Here is a 19,406-nt window from a genome sequence, read left to right on the forward strand (position 1 = left end):
TGCAACGGAAAAGCACAAATTCCACTACAACAGTTTAAAGGCCTGAAAGAAAAGGACCCTGTACAGCATTTACAATGTAAATGGAAGATTGAAAGGATGATTTAGATAAGGGAGAGTTTAACAAGTAGATAAGCTTTAACAACGTCATGATGATGGGTTTATTTCCGGTCAATCCCAAAGACATTTATATCTCCTCAACCTTTGCAGTTTGTCATGGTTTAACCACACTATTAATATATTTGAAAACAATCACCAACCTGAAGTTATGCAAAATTGTTAACAAAAAAAACTATCATGCATTTAAAATCGTTTTAAAGATGTGGCGTGCACAATGTATTCAGCCCCCGTACGTTAATGCAGATAAATTAAATCAAATGCAACAAATTGTCTATTTATTCAAAAGAATCCACCTGTTTTCAGGATAATCTTAGCAGAAATCCCAGCGTTCTGTGAAAGTATCATAGATTTGTTAGAGAATAGTGGGAAAGAAACTGGGAGGAACAGGGAGAAAGGAAAGTAGTAAAGTTGCAGAAAAGTTAGAAAAAAAGAAAATGACTATTTTAGAACATTTCACAGAACAATGTTAAATCCATCATCCAAAACTGGAGGGTTTCCCAAATAGAGTAACACTCCGAAAAGTAACCAAGAAGGCTGTCAAAGTCTGGATGAGCAGCAGAAATCCTGGGGCTCAGGTGACACTTTTTCATGCATGCATAAAGCAAATATGGCTTAATATTGAAGTGCTTTAAGCTATTTTTAAAAGAAGACCATCAGAAATTCCATTTGCAGGTCATTATAAGCCATGTAGGGGACACAGAAGATATTGGAAAATAGGGTCTGGTGAGATGAGACCAATTTAGAAGTTTTTTAAGTAAATACTAAATGCAAAAGGAGGTAGAAAACTAACACATCAAATCACACTGAGCTAATTATTGCCTACTGTAAAATGATGGCGGCATAATGCTGAGGGCATCATTTTCATTGCCATAATATTGGTCAGATGGGATAAGATGATGGAGATAGCAAGTTAGAATCTTAAAAATAGGTGAGAAAAGGGTGGAGCTGTGCCTTCCAATCAGAACAGTAATTGAATATTGAATGTGTTAGAATGGCCCAGTCAAAGTCCAGAGCTAAATCTGATTGAGAATCTGGGATCTAGCACAAAAATGTATGTACCATCCAAAGAAGCTTGAGGTTTTCGATAAGGGTGAACGTTTTTAAAATTTCTATGAAGTGACGTTACAATTGTTTTAGAGAAGATTTCAAAAAGAAAACATTAAATAGAAACATTTTTAATGAGAAATGTGAATTAAAAAGAAAAACAATCCCAAAGAAATACAGACATTTAGTATTCACCAACAGAAGGATGTAAAAGGAACAAGACTTCATGTGCGTCCAGTTAATATATGTAAATATAGATGGCTGCAATGGGTCAAAGCTGACGCAATTAACCAGGGAGAAACAAGTCCAAAGGTTCCCCATGTACCTCCTCTCTCTATGCCCCACTTTTTGTTTAAAGATAGATGAACTTTGTCCAGACCGTTTCCCAACTTTCCCTCTTAACCGAACAGAACTGTGCGAGCTTTTAATCACTCACCCAGTCAAAATAAGTCAACAACATGAAGTGTTTTCAGTGCAAACAAGTTCAGCCTTTGCTCTTTGGATCCAGCCATGAATTACATGATTCCTGAGTGTTAAAGTTTATCAGCAGAAATCAGAGTGGATTAACTGCAGCCTGTCACACAGACCAATGGTCTAACAAGGGTAATTCATCTAGTCTCTTGATTAATTTATACATAGCAGCTCTGCAAATAAGCAGGATCCTTTAAAGGGGGGGCTCCGTCCCCTTTGAGCTTTTATTTGTTTTACGCTTTGACCTGAGCAGATTAACAACAACTATACCCACAGAAGTTCTGATGAAAGAGACAGTGTGAAGGACAAGGCACGTCAGCAGAACCACTCAACTCTCTTCATCCACAAACTCTGGTTTTAGTGGAAAGTTTTGCTGACATATTGCTGCCATGGTGTAAATCTGACATCAAGGGAGATTTGTGCTGATATATCTTTAAAAATACATCCCACTATCTCATATTATCGTAACGATAATTTACAAGCTGGCTCAACTAGACTGGAAACAGACGTAGTTTGAATGGTGGCCCGAGACAGAGCAAACACAATGATTTTCATGTGTTTGCTCAAGGACTGTTAATGTTTACATGTTCACTGTTTGTCACAGATGTCTTCAGAAAGCAACAGCGACACCCAGTGGAAGCAGGCAAAACTTACTTTACTAACTATAAAACCTGTTGAACCCACTGAGCTCTATTCACTGGATTGCTGATTGCCCATTGGTAGTACAGGGTTGAAGTGAAGCCACCATGTTGGTACTCCCTAGTTAGACCGGTCGCAATGTAAACAATATGTGCACTACAGCATCAAGCAATGATGATGTTCTCATTTTCAGAGGGATTTAGGACTTTTAAAATAAAGATAAATTCATCACTTTGATACACACTTGCTGTTTCATAGCATCTGAAGCCTCTAAATCATTTGATATAACATATTATACAAATCTATCACAAGAAAATGTGTTAATGGAGCATAATAATACGGCTGTGCCAAAAGTGCTAAACGGATGTACATGTAATATACACATATTGATTACATTGTTATGGTAATTACATCATGAAGTTTAAATTTACAGGGATGTCTTTTGTGTTTTGGCAACGATTATAGATTTTTTTTATTTAAAAGTCTAATTTTATTAGTGGATTCGACTGTAAGCTGGGGCGGATTTACCATTAGGCCAAACTAGGCACTTGCCTAGGGCCCCAAGTTCCCATAAACTCGTTTTACATGTATGGTTAATACAGCTATTACTTATTTGTGCAGATTTATTATGTTTTCGTTAAAATACCATCAGAGTGCTTATAATACTGAGTGTGTCCCCCCCTTTAGTGTTCACCATATTGGATCAGTCCATTTGCTGCACATGTGCAGAAAGGTCCAAACAAACAGAAGCAAACCATTTGAAAACAAAAGATATGAAGAGAAGGTGTTGCCAACTTAGCGCTTTTGTCGCTATATTTAGCGACTTTTCAGACCCCTCTGACACTTTTATTTAAAAAAAAGTGCTTAGCACCAAATCTAGTGACGTTTTTCTGCTACTGGAGACTTTGTCGACAACAAATAAAAGCAGCGAACTCTGCTCTCCAGAGCAAGTAGATTGGTAACCCCGCCTCCTGCTCTCCTCTATCTTGTCTGCTGTCATGATTCATGCAGCTTTTATTCTATACAAATGAAAATGGAGAACAGATAAGCAGATCATGGCTTGTCTATAGTGAAAAGAAGGAATGTGTTATTTACTTTTGCTGTCATGTTTTTTGAAACAGAGGAAGGAGCAATCAGCTAAGTGAGCTTAGAGCTTGGAAAAAATGTTTCACTCCTTTTGAGAGTCAACTGTGTACAAAACATAGAGAGGAAAACAACAAGAAAAGGGACAGGAAGAGAGGGAAAAATACGTAGACAAATAATGTATGTCTATTCTATAAAACAAATATGTATCTGTAAAATAGATAGAGGTACAGATCTTTGTTTTAATCTGTAGGTTAACTAGTGGTTCCTAGAATTTCTAAAAGTAAAATGGGAGGCAGATCTTTTAGTCATCAGGCTCCTCTCCTGTGGAACCAACTACAAGTTTTAGTCCGTGAGGCAGACATCCTGTTTACTTTTAAGGGTAGGCTTCAAACTTTCCCTTTTGCTAAAGCTTTTAGTTAGAGTGGCTCAGGTTATCCTAAGCTATCTCTATAGTTATGCTGCTATAGGCTTAGACTGCTGGAGGACATAGGGACCCCTATTTCATCCTTCTGCTGCATTCTGTCCCTCTTCTCCCACTCTGCAGAATCTGTTAGTTTAATCTCTAACATTCTGCTCTCTCTGCTTTTTCTCATAGTAGCTTCACCTCATCGGTTCCTGTTTGGCTGTAACACCATCCTGGAGAGAACTATCAGCTGTGCTGCTGCAATCAACACCTTTGTTTATAGATGTTGGAGATCGGCCTGTTTTCCAGTGTAGTCCTGTTTCTCTAACTGTGACTGGCAGGATGTGCTCTCTACATCCTCTGACATGGGAGTTGGCTCAGAGCTCGTCTAACTGGCTGTGTGTTCCCTGGACGGGGCTGCCTTTTACAGTTGCTTTTTGTATGTCTGCTTCTGTCTCCTTGAACCCCAGCTGGCCTCGGCAGATGGCCGCTCACACTGAGCCTGGTTCTGCTGGAGGTTTCTTACTGTTAAAAGGGAGTTTTTCCTCTCCGCTGTCGCTACAAGCATGCTTAGTGTGAGGGGTTGTATCAGAGTCCATGAGTCAATGCAATCAACTGGTTTTCCTTAGATAGAAAACTTTCAATCAATTTAAAGGAATAGTACACCCAAAACATGATTAGCCTTCATTTTCTACTCACCTCCATGCTGAACAACACTCTGGAGTACTTTTTTGATATCTCAAATGCATCTGGAGATCTGGGAGGCTTCTTGCTGTCTGCTGACATTCAAATAATGGAGGTCCATGGCGCCCGAGACAGAAAGGTCCATAAAAGTCCACAAAAACGTGTCAATATTCCTCCATACTGCTCGTCCAATGTAATCCAAGTGTCCTGAGTGGGTAGCATCCAGAATTTACTCGAAACGAAGTCATTTAGAATGTTTTTAGAGCATAAACAGTAGTGTATAGGATTTCCTAATAGCGCCCCCATGCGCGCTCACGATTCTACGGAAGCCGGCAGACCAAACCAGCGCATTCAGCTCGGCAAAGAACTCATGCTCTTCCTCAACACTGAAGTCCTCAGACATTTTTCTTTCGTTGTTTCTTTCTTTGCACAGGTAAACAGCACATTTCTTCTTCTACGCTTGCATTATCGGCAGACCAGACGCTGAATGCGCACTTTCTTCCGGTTTGGTCTGCCGGCTTCCGTAGAATCGTGAGCGCGCATGGGGGCGCTATTAGGAAATCCTATACACTACTGTTTATGCTCTAAAAACATTCTAAATGACTTCGTTTCGAGTAAATTCTGGATGCTACCCACTCAGGACACTTGGATTACATTGGACGAGCAGTATGGAGGAATATTGACACGTTTTTGTGGACTTTTATGGACCTTTCTGTCTCGGGCGCCATGGACCTCCATTATTTGAATGTCAGCAGACAGCAAGAAGCCTCCCAGATCTCCAGATGCATTTGAGATATCAAAAAAGTACTCCAGAGTGTTGTTCAGCATGGAGGTGAGTAGAAAATGAAGGCTAATCATGTTTTGGGTGTACTATTCCTTTAACTGTATGATCTGGTGAATTGTAAAGTGCCTTGAGATGACAAGTGTTGTGAATTGGCGCTACATAAATAAACTGAATCAAATTGAATTATGGGTCTGTTTTATGTGTTGTCTTCCCATTGCAAAGGGTCCCATGCCTGTCTTTGCCTAGAGCCCCAAATTTCCTAAATCCGCCCCTGGCAGTGAGTATTTTCTAATAGCTTTTTCCGTAAGGGCCACTTGTTATGAAGAGAGCAGAGATTGAGTCGCTTAAAACTACAATTCCAACAATGCACCGCAACAGCACACAGCGAAGTTGGGAAAGTACGGCGCTGTCACAAAAGGCGTTCTGCTTTCATTTTCGCTTTTTATGCTGAGTAACTCCGAGCACTTTCCTTGTTCTGCACGGCGTCGAGTTACACGGAGAAAAAAACGAATATTTTCCAATTTTTCAAAGGCTTTTGTCAAAGCTGATATACTTTTATACGCCCGCTTAAATAAGTTGTCTTTTTTTCTGGGCGGACATGACTTCTCTGGGTATTCAGCTCGAGTCGAAGAAACAGGTGAGCTCCTCAGCTAGCTTGACACGTTAAACAGAGGCTTTTTTAAGACGCTGTCCCTTTAAAACACCTGGACGGTGTGATGGCGATGCTAACAGGTGGTGGAGAAGGGGGGGCAGGTTTAATGGAGGCGGACATTGGGGCTGCGGGGGTCAGGTGAGGTGACGGGGCTCAGGTTAGCATCACGGCCTGTAGTTCTGCTTTGGGGAATATGATCCGAGCTGACTGCAGATTGCCTTTTTAAAAATGCTCTAAAATGTTTTTAAAAATATTTTTTGTTGCAGGTGGATGAATTCTGCCAAAAGCTCACCAAGGAGGTAATGTTTTGTTTTTTAATTTCCAAAAATATTTGAACTTTCTCAGTGATTTTAAATTTTTTGTGTTGATTTTGTTATTTTGACAGGCAGAGCAGCTGCTTTCCAAATTCTTCCCAGAGAAGATTGAACAGTTGGAGATCCTCTTGAAAGTATGATGGCGTTAAAGGATAATTTAACCATTTTTTTTTTCTGATCACAAATTTCTTAAAGTCGTAGGGAAATTATATTTAAAGGTCAAATCATTCTTGTTAAACATGTATATAAATGTACTCTTTATCAAACCATATTGTCCCAAAAGTTAGAAAATTTTGCGGGGGTAGCAGCTTCAGTAGGGAGGCCCAGACGTTCCTCTCCCCAGCCACTTTGGCCAGCTCTTCCGGGGGAATCCTAAGGCGCTCCCAGGCCAGCTGAGAAACATAGTCCCTCCAGCGTGTCCTGGGTCTCCCCCTGGGCCTCCTCCGGGCGGGACGTGCCCGGAACACCTCATCAGGGAGACGTCCAGGAGGCATCCTAAACAGATGCCCGAGCCACCTCAACTGGCTCCTCTCGATGTGGAGGAGCAGCGGCTCTTCTCTGAGCTCCTCACACTATTTTTAAGGGAGAGCCCAGACACACAATGGGGAAAACTCATTTCAGCCGCTTGTATCCAGGATCTCATTCTTTCAGTCATGACCCAAAGCTCATGACCATAGATGAGGGTACGAATGTAGATCGACCAGTAAATCGAGAGCTTTGCTCTATTTAAAAGAAATAATATCCTGTCTTAAAAACTATTGTTTTTTTTTTTCCATAATCTAATGCAGGCCGGTTAGGCTACGTTCACACCGCAGCCTGAAGTGACCCAAATCCGTTTTTTTTTTTTTTTGCCCACTTGCAACCTCGATCTGATCTTTTCATGTCAGTCTGAACAACACAGATCCGATTTTTTCCAATGCGACCCAGGCCATCTGGCTATGTGGTTCTGAATCCGATACGAATCTGATCTTTTCAAATGCGACCTGCGTCTACACGATCAGCTCGCATTCATCTGACCTAAACGCCATTAATAACTGACAAAGGTCACTATTCTGCGTCTTGCTACACAGAAGCGGCAAGAAAAGCAAACACCATGGCGGACGATGATGCAGAGAGCAGTATTTATGTAACCATCTTGAAAAGATTGAGGTTTTAGGGTTTGGAAAGATCGCTAGATGCGCTCCACCACTACATCCATGTTTACTTCGGTAAACTCCTTGTGACCTCATTGCGTCGTCTACTGCGCATGCGGGACACATAAGCTGTATGAATGCAGCTCACACAGGAGATCACATACAAGTCCCATATATTTGGAAATCTGGATGGCAATGCAAAAAAAATCGGAATTGAGCTTTAATGCCTGCAGTGTGAACGTAGCCTTAGATATACATCAGCCTGTACACCTAAATTTGGTGAACAGCCGCTTCCCTACGACTTTAAAAACAATATTAAAAAAAACCTTTATGCTGCAATAATCACTGCTCTGTGTTGTTTGTTTGTTTTTTTTTTTTCACTTTATCAATGTTTTTGTCAGACATCTTTTAGCTGTGATGACCTTGCATCCCTGAAGGCTCCTCTGGACATCCCAATACCAGATCCTGCAAAGGAGGAGGCCAAACGCAAGAAGAAGGAGGAGGTCAGTCCTTGATACAACAAAAAAGCAGGCTGGCTGAAATCCCCTATATTCAATACTTTTTTTGTTAAATGTATTTCACCCTTAAACATCTTTGGAATATAGCTTTCTGATTTAAATCTTCCACACATTTTCTTTAGCTTTAAAAGGAGTCCTTGATTACCATGGCAACTAATCAGTGTAAAACCTCTCAAAAGATGTGTGGCTTTTTATTTTAGATGATGCATAATGCCTCTTCATCATTTAATTTGGCATTTTAAAGTCTTGGCAGAAGCAATCAAGATCGTCAAAAAAAAAAGAAAAAAGCCCTCCTATTATTAGCATCACTGATTGTAATGAATATTGCATTCCATCAGGAATATCAAAATAGTTTCTAATAGCATACCTGATGTCTTCATTACTTAAAATATGTTCATAAAAATGAAATTTAATACGAATATTGTCTGTATCTCTAGTTTATTTAGCTCAGTAACCACAAAAGAGTAAGCACACCATTAAAAAAAGATTTGACAAGAGGCTTTATTTTCTTGTGCTGCAGAAGGAAGCAAAGGAGGGGAAGAAGGACAAGGAAGGCGAGAAGGAGAAGGAAGAGGAGGAATCAGGTAAACGGGAACCCAAGAGGAAAAAGAGACGCTGCTTTATCTGTTTCAGTGTTCATAACCAACAAACCATTTCAGATGTTCTTTCATATCACAGCTGCAGCCTTCACTCTATTTCATGGGTGTAAACAGACCAAGATGGTGTTCAAATTAAACTGCACAACCTCAGACACCGACTGAGCATTTGCTCGCATTTACCTCCATCCAGCTTCCTTGTCTGTCATTGAGGAAGAGCATTCCCTCAGCATGATGCTGCCTCAAACAGATTCTGACGTGTTCAGAGTGAAGTGTGACTTATTATCTAGTTATTACCTTCTTGTTCTGCTCTTACACAAGCAGCGGATAATAGTGATTATCACACACATCAGGAGTGTATTTTATCACCGTGACCACTGGAAGGGAAGTGGTGAAGGGGAAATGGGTACTTTTCCAAGACTCTGCTTACTGCTGGTTGAGGTTATGAAGAGATGAGAATGGGTGGCTCTAATGTAGCTTCACTAAAGGTTAGATGCGTAATTCTAAGTCTTCAATGGTCGTCTGCCCCTCAGGGCCTCCTTGTGGTCCCATCTGCAGCAACGAGAGAGTGGAGAGTCTTTTGAATGAGGTCAAACCTGAGATCCAGACCCTGAAGGAGAAGCTGAACACAGTCAGTCTGTTTTTCCTTTATTCCTACAGCTTTACTCTGTGGCTGCCTTCTATGTTTTATATGATATTTAAGTGTTAATTGATGTCCTATGGTGGGATTTGACTTGTTTGTCTTTTCCTGTCAGGTTTCCATGTGGGTCCAACTTCAGATTCCCAGAATCGAGGATGGTAACAACTTTGGAGTGGCTGTACAGGTCGGTAACTAATGATGGAAAGGTGAAATCACCATCTTACCTTAAAGTAGGTTTGTTCTGTGGACGCTGAGTTTTAAACGTTCGATCTGGTCTAACAGGAGAAAGTGTTTGAGCTGCTGACCAACACGCGCACCAAGATCGAGGCGTTCCAGACCCAGATTTCTAAGTAAGCTCCAGCTGTGTGGCGGGTTTTAGTTTTGGCATGTGATCAGAAGAATCCCATGTGATCATTTCTGTCTCTGGGCTTTTTCTTTCCTGTCAGTTCTGTGTGTGGAGCTGCTATCGTTTCAGACGAAGCACAGAAACCACAACAAGAACTCTGTCTGTGTCTAATTAGATGCATTTCTGTTTCCTCAGCTTTCATTTAGAAACACTCATTAGGTTTGTAAATCCACAGATATAAACATGATTAAAATAGAAGTGCCTCAGTTTGATGCTCTATAGCCAACTTTATAAAAGAGTATTCAGAAAACAACAATAACCTGCTACTTTTGTTTTAATTTTGATATATAATCTTCAGCAAATGTATAAAATAAAAATTATAGCTGAATAGATAACAGTCTAAAACTAAGGTAAACATACCAACTTCTAATTGTAGAACTGTTTAAACCTAAATAAATATCTGCTGCATTCAGTTTTATTGATAGTTTTTAGGTCTTATTTTATGGAATATTAGATCTTTTTTTCTATCATAGTTTTTAATGCTGAATTTAGATAAAGCGAGCTAGTATGGAGGATTAAGGGGAACAAAATTGAATCAATATAGCATTAAACAAACAGGGGTAAATGTATATTTAAATAAATATATCATTAAATAATTAAATGTGCTATTTATTTATGAATTGTTAAATAATGAAATCTGTTAAGAAATGTATCTCTTAAATTATGACATTAGCTATTTTTAAATATAAATGTATTAACTTTTGCATTTTATTTCAGTATCTCTTTAATTTATCTGCACAGTAGCTCAAGACCTTATTTTAACTGTCAACTTCACCCATCAAACTTACAACTTCCATTCAAACTGAAGCAGCCCTAGTCCCGCCTCCCCCACTATGATGAATGGGTGAGAGTTAAAATTAACTCATGGAGCACTTTAGTACAGGAACATAAAATAATAATTGATTCACTTCTTCAAATTTAATTAATATATAATTTGAGTAATTATATATTCAGAAAATAAACTATACTTATTTTCAGTTTTATAAATTAATTTACATAAAATGTGCAGTAGGAGATCTTTTCTGACACATTTTTTTTACCATGTGGCTTAGAGATCTCCCCACAGCTGCATAGCAAGCAGTGAAAGAGAAGGTCTGGAAGAGAAACTAAAATAAATGGTCCCCGCTACAGTAAGAATTCAATGAGTAACGTCCACCAATCACAAAACACGGTCCGTGGTTCACGATTGGTTGCTGACACGTCAATCATGGTCGTCTTCTCCCTCCCCCCTGTGCGCGTACCCTTACACATGAATGAATCGACCTCGTGGCGTCCTGCTCGTGCAGGACATGGCTGGAAGCTAGTCACTGTTATGCTACGTTCACAAGAGCAGCAAAAAAGAAAAATTGCGTCCTGCTTCATTTTTTATGCTTGTACAAGTTTAGTTCTGATGCGCGGCTGAAGCATCTCTGTTACTCTAGCTGTGCGGTGGGCAGAGCTACCCTATCCTTTCTTTGCCTGTAACAATGGCAGCTATATTTACTGTGATCAGTGAGTAAAAAGTAGTTTGAATTTATTTTGAAGTGAGAAAGTCCACCTGAAAACATGGTCAGTGCAGTCAGTTCATCCAGATTACAATCCTGCCTTCAAATCAGACCCCCGTACACCGGCGGTGCGCTGTCACTAGGAATCCCATTCAACAACAGCCTATGGCCCGGTCGCCTCTTCGCAGTTTGCCGCGGCGGCTGGAAGGCGGTTTTCATGTACGCAATCCAAACTGCAGGCACCAGGATGATAAAAGTGAACATTTTGCCGGCAGATTTCGACTGTTTCACAGGAGTGAGCACTCTGCATCATCAGTGCTGCCTGTCTCCCTGCCAGCTCCCAGATCAGAGACGCGCTGCTCCTGATGCTTTAGATGCGCTGCTCCTGATACTCTAGATGCGCTGCTCCTGATACTCTAGACGCGCTGCTCCTGCTGCTCTATATTAGCTGCTCCTGATGCTCTAGACGCGCTGCTCCTGCTGCTCTAGACGCGCTGCTCCTGCTGCTCTAGATGCGCTGCTCCTGCTGCTCTAGATGCGCTGCTCCTGCTGCTCTAGATGCGCTGCTCCTGCTGCTCTAGACGCGCTGCTCGTGCTGCTCTAGACGCGCTGCTCGTGCTGCTCTAGACGCGCTGCTCGTGCTGCTCTAGATGCGCTGCTCCTGATACTCTAGACGCGCTGCTCCTGCTGCTCTATATGAGCTGCTCCTGCTGCTCTAGACACGCTGCTCGTGCTGCTCTAGATGCGCTGCTCCTGATACTCTAGACGCGCTGCTCCTGCTGCTCTATATGAGCTGCTCCTGATGCTCTAGACGCGCTGCTCCTGCTGCTCTAGATGCGCTGCTCCTGCTGCTCTAGATGCGCTGCTCCTGCTGCTCTAGATGCGCTGCTCTAGATGCGCTGCTCCTGATGCTCTAGACGCGCTGCTCCTGCTGCTCTATATGAGCTGCGGGACCTTTTGCTGCACCGTGTTGCGCTTCAACCATTGACTTTGCATGTAAACTAGCTGCTTTTGCTGCCTCTGCTGCTTGTGGTGTGAACGTAGCATTATGGTGTTGTTAGCTCGTGTCACGAGCACTCGGTCTTGGCTTGTTTGGTTCTTGATCTGATCCGAACACCTCAACAGACAGCTTGCGCGTTCATGTGTTTTGAAGGCATGGTATCGAGGGGTGGTCTAAAGGGAGAGGCATGGTTGGAACCGTTTTTCCAAAATTTCCTACGGCACCTTTAAATAATTATGTTATAAGTTAATTATTTAATGTATTGTGGCACCTTCACCCTCCATAAGCCAATACTAGTAGTTTGATTATTTAAGTCGTCTGCTGCTAAATCCTCATACCTGTAGTGTAGGAACAGTTCCTCTGTAAAGAGAGATAAGTGTATTAGTCCCTCCTGTGTACGGCTGGTGAAAAATGCAGGAATTGCTGCAGCATTCTAAGCTTTTTAGCTGTTTTTAAATAATAAACTTTTTTTTTTAAACGCTAGAATTCTTTTTTTTTTTATATTGAATACATAAGAACAATCTTACGGAGCCCCTCTGATGACATGGTCAAAAAAATTGTTTTATTGTGGCCACGAAGTAGTATTTTGTGGGCACGAAGTAGTATTTCGTGGCTACGCAATAAGTTTAACGTGCGCACGAAATACTTATTAATAATATTAATATAATTCCTGGACAACTGGGTAAGCAAATCGAGCGTGCCTTCTCTAAGGTCTAAGGCACGCTCGATTTGCTTACCCAGTCGGTCTCCGCCAGTCACGTGACATTTGTTGCTAAGACGCCATTTTAGGTGGAAAAGGCGTAGTGTAAACAACCGCAGCATAGCTAAACGAAGGACTAAAGGCCCGTTTACATAGCAGCCTGACCAAGATAAGTCATTACAGTTAACATAAGCCTGAAAACAGGGGCGGATTTATTGATATTATTGATAAGTATTTCGTGCGCACGTTATACTTATTGCGTGGCCTCGAAATACTACTTCGTGCGCACGAAATACTACTTCGTGGCCACAATTAAAAAATTTTTTTGACCATGTTATCAGAGGGGCTCCGTACAATCTTGATGCTGCACAGTCCAAAGTCAGTTTCCTGATATGTTTATACGAAGCAAGCTAATGAAGCGCATTCTGGTTCTGGTAACCAGCAGCGCTTGTGGCTTTTGAAACAAACCTCTGAAGCTAATTCTGAAAGCAGAGAATCTACACTTAAAAAAAAAAATCAAATCTAGATAAGTCTTTTATTTCTTAAAATAAGTGCATTTGTTCTTGGATTGAGGAGGTAAAATACACATTTTGTCAATGGAACAAGATTATTTACACTTAAAATAAACACAATTTCATTGTCATATTTTAAGAGCATATTATCTAATTATGAGTAGAAATACTAATTCCATTAGCAAACTATCTAATTTACCTACTAAAAATTAAGCTCCAGTGGAGCGTGAAGCTGTTGTTGTAGAAAATAATAGAAAATAAAAGTTTTCTGTGTTAAGAAGATGTTACACTTTGGTGGACAAACTACACTAAAGGACAGAAAATGTAGATCAGAGATGTTTTGTTGTTTTTTTAAGAGTAAAAGTTTATTATCCTCTGTTCTTTGCTGTGGCAGGTATTACAGTGAGAGAGGCGATGCCGTGGCCAAGGCCTCCAAACAGCCCCATGTGGTCAGTATCTGTTTATCTGCATCATTAAGGTTTTAAGAGTAGCACATTATTTGTTTTCTATCCTGTCATGTTCCGACCAGAAACCCTATTGCTTCCTTAGGACCAAATGTGATAGAAATGACTGGAAAATATGTAGTTTTAACTTTTGTATTTATTTTTTTTAACAAATCTGTAAAGCGTGGTGCGGATTTCCCATTGATCTACTCCCTTACTCATGAATTAAATTTTTCTGTGAAGTCCTCTGAGCAGCAACATGAAGAGCAGAGAACAAAGCAGGCGGGTCAGGAGGAACGTTGAGGATAATATTAAAGCAAAGTTACAGCTTAACTGACATGCGGGACAATAAGAGCAGGGAACAGGGAGCTGCAGGTGGAAGAATGCGTTGACGGGACAGACAAACAGGAAAAGGTGTTGATGATTAAAAGACGCTGACCTTTTAACAATATACCATAAAACAAAAAACTTTTCAGATTCATTTTTTTTATGTTACCTCAGATGTCTGAACATGGCTGTAAATCAGGCTGGTTTTGTTTCAGCACCCCTTCCATCTGCATGCACAACTGTTTTCTTCTTTTTTTTATTCTAACCTGACCGCCTCTTTGTGCTGCAGGGAGACTACAGACAGCTGGTACATGAACTGGACCAGTATCAGTACAGCGAGCTTCGTCTGGTGGTCTTGGACATCCGCTACACATACGTAAGACCCCCCCCACCTTATCTGTGTGATTAAAAAAGGCTGAGTGGACGCTGTAAATCAAATGCATTAGACAGGAAGCACCAGCTGCTGTGTTTTGGACGGGATGTCCAGCATGTAAATGGCGTCCAAGCAGAGAGACGTCGGTGAAGTGGTTTCCATTTGTTGTTAATAGCGAGGCAATTAAACTAATTGCTGCGCTCGTGCTGGATTAATGAGTCCTCCATGTTCTGTCCATTAACCCTTGCTTCTCGTCCCCTCGGTCATTGTCTTCCTGCGTTTGATGCTGGTGATAAAGGAGGCTGTGATAAAAGGGACTGATGAACCTGACCACAGCTCCCTGTGTCTCATGTCTGGGTGATTTCATCCTGTAATGTCGACTCTTTCTCTCTCTCTCTGCAGGCTGTGCTGTTTGACATCATTAACAAGAACTATGACAAGATTAAAAAGCCCAGAGGAGACGGGAAGGCTCTCATCTACTGAGTCGGGCGACTGGCTTCTTTTTTTTATCTTAAAACAAGCGACTGCTACTGTTGTATAACACTGATTAAGTTCCAAAATACATGTCCTGACAGAAATTAGCTTGTTCTCTCCAAGTGATGCATGCATTTTTGTTTCAGATTACAAAAATAAAGCAACAAGAATCTCCGTAGTCTGCTGTGTTTAATTTTAAAACCCTTAAACTAGTTTGAGTGTTTATCAGAGTCCGCGCCGCTAAAAAGGCCGTCTCCTGGTAAACCGGGGGACCAGTGACTGGGTGCCAGGCGGTACCATCCCTGATAAAGGCCCCTCCACCCTAGGTAGCCTAGAGCTCCTCCCAGCTGCTGAGAAGGCCATGCAGGGAAGTATGCAAGCATGCACAGAAGCAAGACCATCCAGATAAAGAGCAGAACCACACACAGAAGGAAGAGGACTCTCAGGGGAGCGCTAGGCGGCCTGTGAAGACGCTTCTCGTGTTCCAGGTGACGACCAAAGACGGAGAGCTCCTCCACAATCAGCAGGCAGCACAGGCAGAGGATGAGCGTTTCCTGGGAAACCTCGTAGCCTCTCCACGTCATGTTGGCTTTGAGGCAGGAGGCCTTGGTTTGATCCTCATGTAGGAGCAACAGAGGCTGAGCGGGGATGGAGGAGCTCTGGCCGTCCTGCACAGGGGCCAGAGGTTCATAGCAGGCCCCGGCCGCGTCCTCCAGCAGGGTCACAAGGCGCCGACAGCCCCACCACAGCACACCCGAGAGCGCCATCCGAGAGAGGTGGCGAAGGGTGATGGAGATGGAGCGGCAGGCCGAGAAGGAGAGGAGGACGACGAAGGAGCCTGTGAGGACGAAGGTCCAACCCCAGGTAGACCTGAGGAACTTCCTGTAAGAGGGAGGTGAACCAGAACCGTTAGGGGAGAAGGTATCGATCAAAACCCTGAAAAGGATCAATGGATTGATTTCAAAACGCATGAGAGGAAAAATCTGTTCTGGTTCGATCTAAAAAAACTGATTCAGAACCAAACCGAGATCATTAAGCAATTTTATATGAGCAGTGGGAAGTTTGACTGAGTTTTCTTAATGTAATTATTGTTGGTAGGAAGTTAAAATGAATTTTATAAGTGATAATTGAGTTCTCAGGTTTGATTATTTTATGGGATTTATATAATCCACACAAAGTCAGGATTATACAGAGACCTCAAACATTTACAATATATGTCACCCCTTCATGTCCAGGAGGTTTAGGAATAAACTATTAATTTCTGTCCCCAATGAGGAACATTTCACTTCTTTCACTTTCATTTCACCTAACCCTAACTTTTAACTGTGAAAGGGGTCAAGGAAGCAGCTCCTGAACTAAAATCATCTTTTAGCCCGAATGAAATCTGCAGCTGTTAGGATGGACAAACTACTGTAGGTGAAGCTGAAAGTCACAGTTAAAGGTTGGGCATGGGCAACAATAATTTTAAAATTTCATTTTGTCTTTGTTTGATTTAAACAGGTTGGCAAGACAATTTACTGACAAAATAAGATGATTTTAAAATAAGAACACACACCATTATCTTATTTCATATGAATATTATCTAATTAGCTTACAAATATAAATTTCTTTGGCATAACATCTTATTTGCATGCTCAGTTGAAGGACAAACATGTTTATTTCAAGAAATTACTTATTTTTGTTTTTTGGAAGTAATGTAGCGATAATTTATCATATCTTTACTTAAGTAAAGGCATAAAATATATATATATATATATATATATTTTTTTTTTTTACTCAAGTAAATGTAACTGAATAAATATAACTAGTTGGTACCCACCTATGGTTTGACTAGAAATGTTATTTTGACCAGAAAAAAAATCATTTTTAAGTGGTCTTTTAATAAATGTCAAAACTGCATGCCATAGCAGCTCCAATTCATACAGACTTAACTTGAGCAGCAATCTTCTCCTACGCCATCTTCCACTCCTCTGCAGCTGTAGCCCTGTTTTAAAGACATTATACTTTTTTTTTTTTTCTGCTTTAAAATCTCTAGTTTCAGTGGGGTAAAATTGACACTTCCTGTTTCCTGTTGTCATGGTGACTTGTCAAATCGGGGCTCATCAGAGCTGATGAAACTAACTCACTGGCAGCAATTATGAACCCGATAACTCAGAGTTTCCACCCTGAGTCTAGAGGAAACCCCTTTTTCTTATGTTTGTGTCTATTTTATTCTGTTGCTGGATGATCCGAGGTGAACGAGCATTCATGACCCAAAGAAATCTACATTGTTTCTGTCAGTCCACCAAGTGCTGCACATGTTCTCTTCAGGTTATTTGATGTGTTGCTTGGTATATTGTAACCTCTCCTACCTTGGTAATTTGAGTCTTGGAGAATATTAGCAGTTTTATGACCCACAGAATGCTCGTTTTTCTTTTTCATATAATTCTGTTTTTTTGGTTCTCATTTCGTGTTATCCTAGATCATTTCACTTGAGCAGCCTGTTATTTTCTGTGCTTCCTGTTATCATTTCCTCTTTTCAGGACAATCAGAGCAGAGTTTTCCTGAGAAGTGTCTAAAAAAGTGTCTACTTTTCCTTTCCTTATTCTAAAAACATGCCCAACTCCATTACTAAGCTTAAAAGCCAGGTCCTTCCTATGAAACCAACAATTTAAATAAAGATAAGCGCACAATATGCAAATTATTCATTTCCATTAATAAATCATCATTTTAGTTTAATGTTTTATAAACACCTGTGTAAAGACTTGTTTGATTTTTCAAATTGCTGTCCATTTCCTCAAACCTCATGCATGCTCTGCCTTTCATGTTCAGTCTACATAAATCCCTCTCACCTGTACAGGTAGTGGTTGCCGTTAGCGAAGATGCTGTATTTGGAAACCCAGAAACTCAGCAGAGGTCCAAAGAGGACCAGTCCTGACAGCAGGAGGTGGAGGTGCCTTCGGACCAGGCTGCATCCTAAGATCCAGGCCAGGAGGCTGCTGATGAACTCCAGAACAGCATTCAGAGGCCTGAGGAGGAATCTGCCGGGGAGAATCAGCTCTGCCGCTATCTTTTGCAGCTTCTCCAAGTTGATCTCCGCTGTGAGGCTTTTGGAGGAGTTTTCACTCATTGGATCCATAGAAATTGAAGCCGTTGATCTGATTTATTTGTTGTTTAACAAGCTGGAGGGCTGTTGTCTATGAAAGGCCAGTCCCTCTTTGTGGCTGCCAGGCACGCAGCAGACCACATGCTATATAAAAATACAACACCTCTGCCCCCTTCACCCTTAAAATCCCCCACCCCCATATCAACAGACTGTAAGAGGAGACTAATAATGCACGCTGCTGCAAACGATCCCATTATTTTTTCCAAGCTGCTACAAACACTTTTTTTTTTTCAGTGTGTCTGCATTTCAGAAAACTAAACAGACTCCTTGGTTGCCAGGCGAACTCTTATTTTTTATTGCTGCCATCAAGTTTAAAAGAATTGCTTTGACCCAGATGACCTGTTTTTTTCTTGCTTCTCCTCTTCCTTTTTTTCTTCTTTTTCACCTAAATAGATTTAGCTTTTAGAGGCAAAGCTAAACTGTTGCAATCCTGCAGTCGGTCCAAACTAACGGCTGCCTTCTCACAATGTTATCAGCCTTTTTATTTCCAAGCAAGGTCATCAGGCCAGAGCCCATTTTAAGCTCCTTTCACTCTGAGATCCTTGAGCTAAAATAGGGTCAGCCAGCCCTGCTCTTCCCTTAGACTTTACAGATTCATTCTTTGATACCTGAACACATTTCAGACCTTTAACGTTAAACTAGAGATGGTGGGATTTTATACGAATCAGATTTATTCATGCAGGAACATAGTAGAGATGAATCAGACCCAGCAAAAGAATCTAAGGCTAATTTTAGTGCGTTGGCAGCATTGCTGTCTCTACAGCGCCCTTCAGACCTCTTTGCTGTGGTTCCTGCAGTGGCTAATTGTCTGCTCTTCTAGCAGCTCTAGGTGTAAAAGTAGTAATCAGTCCAATAATTAGACTTTTAGCACACGGAAACTTCAGAATAAATGTTCACATCCTGACACATCTTAACCAGTTTTAAAGTTTAATTAGATTTTAGGATTATGTAGTCCTTTTTTAAGTTTTACAATAAATATATTCAACGTTTTCCAGGCCAAGGACCTGAAACTGATGGTGAGATGAAGCTGGGACCCCCTAATTATATATATTGTATGAAATTGTCTTATATCAGACTGGTCCTATAGTCACTCTATTATAGATAGAGTAATGTAATGAAAGTAATTTCTCCCTGGGATTATTAAAGTATTTCTGATTCTGATTCCTGGTTGATGGGACAGGTGTTGTTAATGAAACGGTGCCCAGCTTGAAAGAGCTCCTGTGTGTCGCTGAATGTGTGCATTGATGACTAAAAGACATCTGCCTCCATTTATCTGTTTACTACAGTGTGTTGAATTCATGTTAATGTGGATTTAAAGACATTTCAATTTCAATCAGTGGAAAAAAAGTCTAATCAACCAAAACCTCCGCAGACCCCCTGTCGAAGACTTCCGCATTAAATAAACATATTTTAGGTTGTTTGGTCAAAACAGAAAATACATTCGTTCAATTTTCAAATACA

At 40.9% G+C, this 19,406-nt stretch overlaps 2 protein-coding genes across 2 annotated transcripts; one reads left to right on the plus strand and one right to left on the minus strand.

Annotated features, from left to right (window-relative positions):
- Positions 1-5,616: 5,616 nt before the first annotated feature.
- On the plus strand, positions 5,617-14,978 carry psme1 (proteasome activator subunit 1). The gene is made up of 11 exons (XM_038275616.1): positions 5,617-5,865; positions 6,147-6,179; positions 6,266-6,328; positions 7,729-7,830; positions 8,366-8,429; positions 8,975-9,072; positions 9,197-9,265; positions 9,364-9,431; positions 13,578-13,632; positions 14,243-14,329; positions 14,729-14,978. The coding sequence occupies exons 1-11, from the start codon at positions 5,827-5,829 to the stop codon at positions 14,807-14,809; spliced, it is 759 nt and encodes a 252-aa protein (XP_038131544.1). The 5' UTR covers positions 5,617-5,826; the 3' UTR covers positions 14,810-14,978.
- LOC119776953 (fat storage-inducing transmembrane protein 1) lies at positions 13,527-18,037 on the minus strand. The gene is made up of 2 exons (XM_038275615.1): positions 17,632-18,037; positions 13,527-15,682 (listed from the first exon to the last, which is right to left on the minus strand). Exons 1-2 carry the CDS (start codon positions 17,916-17,918, stop codon positions 15,010-15,012), a joined length of 960 nt encoding a protein of 319 aa, XP_038131543.1. The 5' UTR covers positions 17,919-18,037; the 3' UTR covers positions 13,527-15,009.
- Positions 18,038-19,406: the final 1,369 nt, after the last annotated feature.

The sequence above is a fragment of the Cyprinodon tularosa genome, unplaced genomic scaffold, assembly GCF_016077235.1.
Source record: "Cyprinodon tularosa strain WSP-4 unplaced genomic scaffold, ASM1607723v1 ctg97, whole genome shotgun sequence".
NCBI classification, from domain to species: Eukaryota; Metazoa; Chordata; class Actinopteri; order Cyprinodontiformes; family Cyprinodontidae; genus Cyprinodon; species Cyprinodon tularosa.